This window comes from Anser cygnoides, chromosome 2 (genome assembly GCF_040182565.1).
Source record: "Anser cygnoides isolate HZ-2024a breed goose chromosome 2, Taihu_goose_T2T_genome, whole genome shotgun sequence".
In the NCBI taxonomy this organism is placed as follows: Eukaryota; Metazoa; Chordata; class Aves; order Anseriformes; family Anatidae; genus Anser; species Anser cygnoides.
Window position 1 is genome coordinate 96,015,001 of NC_089874.1, and position 5,271 is coordinate 96,020,271.

Genomic DNA, 5,271 nt, shown 5'->3' on the forward strand with positions numbered 1-5,271 from the left:
ATTTATTTATTTTTTAACATGACTGAAAACAAACGACTAGAGAACTTTAGTCACATTTCTAGAAAGACCTCAGAACAGCAAACTAATTTTGACATCTATTCAGTGATCTGAAGGTGTTAAACAACCCAATTAATGGAAATTGGGGAGTAGGTGTCTGTGTCACAGAAGAAAGAAGATATTTAGCATTGTAGAATGCTAGTAGAATGATTGTCCATTATTAGTTCATAATGGTAGTAGTAACAGAGATGATCAGAAAAACTTGCTTTTATTGCATGGCGAACAGGCATGAAAAAATTCTGATAAACTCAGGTGTGGGAAATGTTTTTGTCCAAAAAGCTTTGCTTCTGTCTTCTTAAAAGTAGGTGGATCCTTCTATCTGAAAACTAAATATTTCAACTGGATTAAGATTTATTTATTTATTTATTATTTTATTTTGTTTTTATTTATTTATTTATTTATTGTGTATTGACTTCATTTGTCAAGTCAGATCAAATAGTATTCTTTAGGGGCATGTACCAGTAATTGTACATCTGATTCAGCTGCCTCAGTGCTTCATGGAAGTTGCAGTTCAGGCATCCCGCTTCTGCCCCCTGATGATGTGTCAGGCTGCGGCATGAGTCACAGGAGATACTCAATCTGCCCCAGCCCGCAAAGGAGGAAGGGAATTACTTGCTCCCACTTCTCTAGGACATGAAAAAATGCATTTCAATGCTTAAATGTATCTAAAGAAAACTTTTCAATTTGGAAATCTATATGTTTCTTTTGATCAAATAAAGCAAAGTCTGACATTTCAGAAAGGGAAGTTTCCCATGTTCAAAAGAAAGAAAATTAAAAATGTCTGTGGAAAAGAAAAAAAAGCTAAAACTAGAAAAAAGGTGGGGTCTTAGGTTATAGCTAGCTATCACTGTACTAGACAGACCTACATAATCCCTGCCCAGCTATTATCAGACCACAGGCATGAAGACAGTCAATAATGACTTAATCTAGAAAAGGCTCTGCAACACCTGTGCTGGTGCTGTTCTCATGAAGTACTATTCAAAGTCCAGAGTTTGCTGGTCAGGATCCATAAACAATGTGTGGAGAGAACTAAAACATATCTCTAGCATGCAACACAACATGCCCTGCACTTAATGTGACCTCTTGGGTGAGGTGTTTCACCAAAGAGCTGCTATGTCTCTCTATGACTTGCTATTATTCTTGCTTGCCAATCCTGTGCTAATAAAGGCAGGACATGAAATTAAGCCTCAGCTTATTGGTCTGCAGTAGTTCATTTACCATTTACCTTCCCTAAAGTTTCAGTACTCCCAGGTTCAAATATGGAGATATTTTAGATTGGGTTATGTATAAGGGGCCTTGTGGACTCCAATGTCTCTGATAGTCTGAATCTTCAAGCAAACTCACTCAACACATGCAAGAAATAATACAGTGAATGTGTTGATGTGGAATAATGAAATCTAAACTAATTAAATGTGAAATACTTTGTAATTTAAAGTAGAACTGTAGACATGTCCTCTCTGCCATATGCAAAGTAGTGTCACCTCAAGAAGTAGCAACTTACTCCCTTGAAACATGGAAACAGAAAGCTCTGCATAGCCCAGAGAACTCACTGATGATGCAATAGCATATTGATGATAGACCTTGCTGAACTTGCAGTAGGAATATGCTGGTCCAGCTTCTCTTTGCCAATGCCGCAGACTCCTGGAATAGTGCTGCTTTTGCTCTGAATAACAAACAAATCCTGCCTGGCTGTGAGGGAGGCTCTTTAAAGATTGCAGTGAGGGTGGTTACAAGTACAAGCAGAGCTTGTACTTTAAACCTGCAAATTCCATCTAGAATATCTCTAGAGTGTTTATTAACTGGACTCATATTTTATTGTACACAGGTTATTTCTGTAAGTGATTCTGCTCCTTAAACACAGTCCCAAGCGAAATACTTTGTTTTGCAGAAATTTCAGCAAAGTATAATTATTGCATTGCTGGATATGTTTCTCTGCCTCTGCTGTTCTCTGCGCACTCGGTAGAAAACCAGAAAAATACAGATACTCTCCATCTGTCCCAGGAAAGTTTGTAAGCACTATGGGTTTGAAACTGCAAACTCCCTTAGCTCTACAGTCCCTTCTGGGCTGCAAGATCTTCAGACATCATTTCTTCTTATTTATAATTAGTTTTGCTGCTGAGGGAAGTTCATTCACGTGTTAACAAACCAGTTTGTTTTGTACTTTGATTCTGCTTTCTCCTACTTTTTCCAGACCTCTCACACTTCTCATCTCTTTTTTAGCATGCTTAATGTTGCTACTGCAGCCTTTCACTGTGCTTGTATGAAGGAATTCTCCTCTTGTGTGGGCTTCTCCTAGGGAATTTTGCCTAACTGAGCTGTTCCAGCAACATTAATATAAAGTAGCCCTGGACTTGAGTGAGAGAATCCATTAGAGGTGCTTCACTGAGCCCAGAAATGTTTGGACTTGTTAATGTGTAATAGGACTTACCTTAAATTTCCTTAGAGGTGTTCTGGCCTGTCTTGGGAAAAGGGAATCAGAAAGTCTCTTCTCAACAGTGTAAAGGCAGCAGTGTAAAGCAGTTCATTCCTAGCCGCCCCCCCCCCCCAAATCCCCAGTGAGAAGTCCAACAGCTAAAATTCCTGCCCTCTAACACTCTAACATTTATCCATTTATCTGGCATTATCAGGTGAGCATCCTCTGGGTAATTGTTTTTCTTGCCACTGTAAAGCTTTGCCTAACTTCTATAGGTCCAATAACATTGAATAGATCCCATAATCTGTGAGCTGCAATTAGCTTTGCATATCCTGTGTTCCACCTGGCACAAAGCATAAATTTAAACCTCTTTGTCTTCTTCCCTCCCCTCTGTTTATTTCAGTGCCTTCCTGTTCCTTATTCCTTATCACAGAATAACCTATGTTGTTCTTCCCATACTGCATACCTCTTGGAACAGCTTAAACTTCTTTGCCTTCTTTTTATAAATTGGAAAATAAATAAACTTGGAAAAAAGACAAATATTTTGTATTCTCTACAGGGAGAGGCTGAAACCATAACATAAGGCAATAGTGTCATGCATCTGCAAGCACCATATTGAAAGAAGGCAAATAACATTTTTACTGCAACTTGCATGATATGATTCTTTTAGTTTGGGAACACTTGAGGTCCTGAGAATTGTTATCAGTTTTGGACACTATAATGAAGAATGGTGAAGGGCAATTACAGGAAGTGCAAAGGACAGTAACAAGAACAAGAACGGGAGGAAAAAAAAGCTGAAAGGGAGAAGGCTCCAAGGCTCCAGCAATCACAGTTAGTTAAGCTGATGGAGCAAAGATGGAAGAAACTTAGTAAGGTGAGGTATGTAAAAAAAAAAAAAAAGAACAATTTGCTATCCTGGTGGGTGATACAAGAAAAAATGAGTTTATACTGCAGTAAGAAAGTTTCAGAACATCCTCCTTTTCCAGCACGACAGTCAAGAAACATTGGAAAATATTGTGTTGATTGCACAGACCTTTATAAAAGCTGGTCTTGAAAGTCCCTGCTATTCCCATCTCTACACTGAAACAGTGAGTACTGTCAGTGTGGATTATCATAGCTGTTTGTCTAACCTGTTCTGGAAGAACTGCATATATCTGTAGGCTGCTTATTCCAGGCCTCCATTAGACATATTAGGTGCCATTCTCAATGCCTTGCACTTAGCAGTGATGAAAAAAATAAGCTTTATGTATTTCACAAACAGCATGCCTTCTTATCCACCCCAGTAAAATACTGTCCTTTTGTTTTACATGGAGTTACTTCAAAACAGATGAGACAGGAATAGCTGCAATAGGTACTATCTTAGATAAGGAGTTGGCCTAGATACCTATTTAAGGTTTTTCCAGTCAGCTTGTTTAAGTTTTCTGGATTTGTCAGCAATGTAATTTCATGTTTGTGCTGGTTTCATCCTGATGGACAGCTAAATTCAACTACATCAGCTCTCTCACTCCCTTTCCTTAAAGGAAGAAGGGGAGAAAATATGATGAAAAAGTTCTCAACAGTTGAGATAAGAACAAAGAGATCACTCATCAATTACTGTCACAAGAAAAACAGACTCAGCACATGGAGATTAATGTAATTCATTACACTTAATCTCAGCTGCTTCTTCATCTTCACTCTTCCCCTGCTCCAGCGTGGAGTCCTCCCCCATGGGATTCTGTCCTTCCCAAACGTGGACTTCCCACAGACAGAAATTCTGCAAGAACTGCTCCAGTATAGAGCCATACCACAGGGTACATCTTTCAGGAGTAGACTGGTCCAGAACTGGTCCCCCATTAGTGACAGCACCTGCTAGACCTCCTGCTCCTCTATAGGCTCCTCTCCATGGGCTGCAGCCTCCTTCAGGCCAGATTCACTGGCTCCACTGTGAGCTCCTCCACAGGCTGCAGCGTGGAGATCTGCTCTGCTGTGGTACCCTATGGCCTCCACCATGTACCTCTCCACAGGCCACAGGGTAACTTCTGTTCTGGCACCAGGAACAAGACCTGCCCTCCTTCTGCACTGACCTTGGTGCCTGTGGTATTGGTTCTCTCTACATTATCTCACTCCTCTCTACCAGATGCTGTTGCAGAGACATTTTTCTATTTCTTAAATATGCACTCAAAGTGCTGCAACCAGCATCATTTATTGGCTCAGCTTTGGCCAGAAGTGGGTCCCTTTTGGATCCAGTGGGAGCTGGCTCTTATCTAACATGCAACAGCTTCAGGACTCTTCACAGAATCACAGAATCATCTAGGTTGGAAGAGACCTCCAAGATCACCTAGTCCAACCTCTGGCCTAACACTAACAAGTCCTCCACTAAACCATATCACTAAGCTCTACATCTAAATGTCTTTTAAAGACCTCCAGGGATGGTGACTCAACCACCTCCCTGGGCAGCCTATTGTCCCAGAGGCCACCCCCACAGTCCCTTCGCTACCAAAAACTTGTCATGTATACCCAACATGATGATGCTAGGAGACATTAAGTTGCACTGGTACTAACACGATTTTAAAACTCAGATAACTGAAGCCAAGTTACTTTCATATTTTATATGGACTTCAGTTGGTGAGTGTTTATTTATGAAGAATCTTGGGTGTACTGAGGCAGTCTTTGCTGAAAACTAAGCTGTTTTGAGAAACAAGTTCCTGGCTTTTCCAAGATGCTTCTACACAAGCTGCAAACATATCCTTCAATTTCAGCATTGTAATATGCCTGTTGGACAATTTTGGGATCAAGACACTGTAATCCAAAATTCTGTCTTT

The 5,271-nt window shown here is 40.2% G+C and overlaps 1 protein-coding gene across 1 annotated transcript in view; it reads right to left on the minus strand.

Annotated features, from left to right (window-relative positions):
- Positions 1-4,459, minus strand: part of LOC136789926 (DNA ligase 1-like) — a gene marked incomplete at its 3' end in the record, with an annotated part of 9,021 nt that extends 4,562 nt beyond the window's left edge. Inside the window, 1 exon segment of the mRNA XM_066991254.1 lies at positions 4,325-4,459. Coding sequence (XP_066847355.1) covers positions 4,325-4,459 — 135 coding nt within the window.
- Between the last annotated feature and the right edge of the window lie 812 nt (positions 4,460-5,271).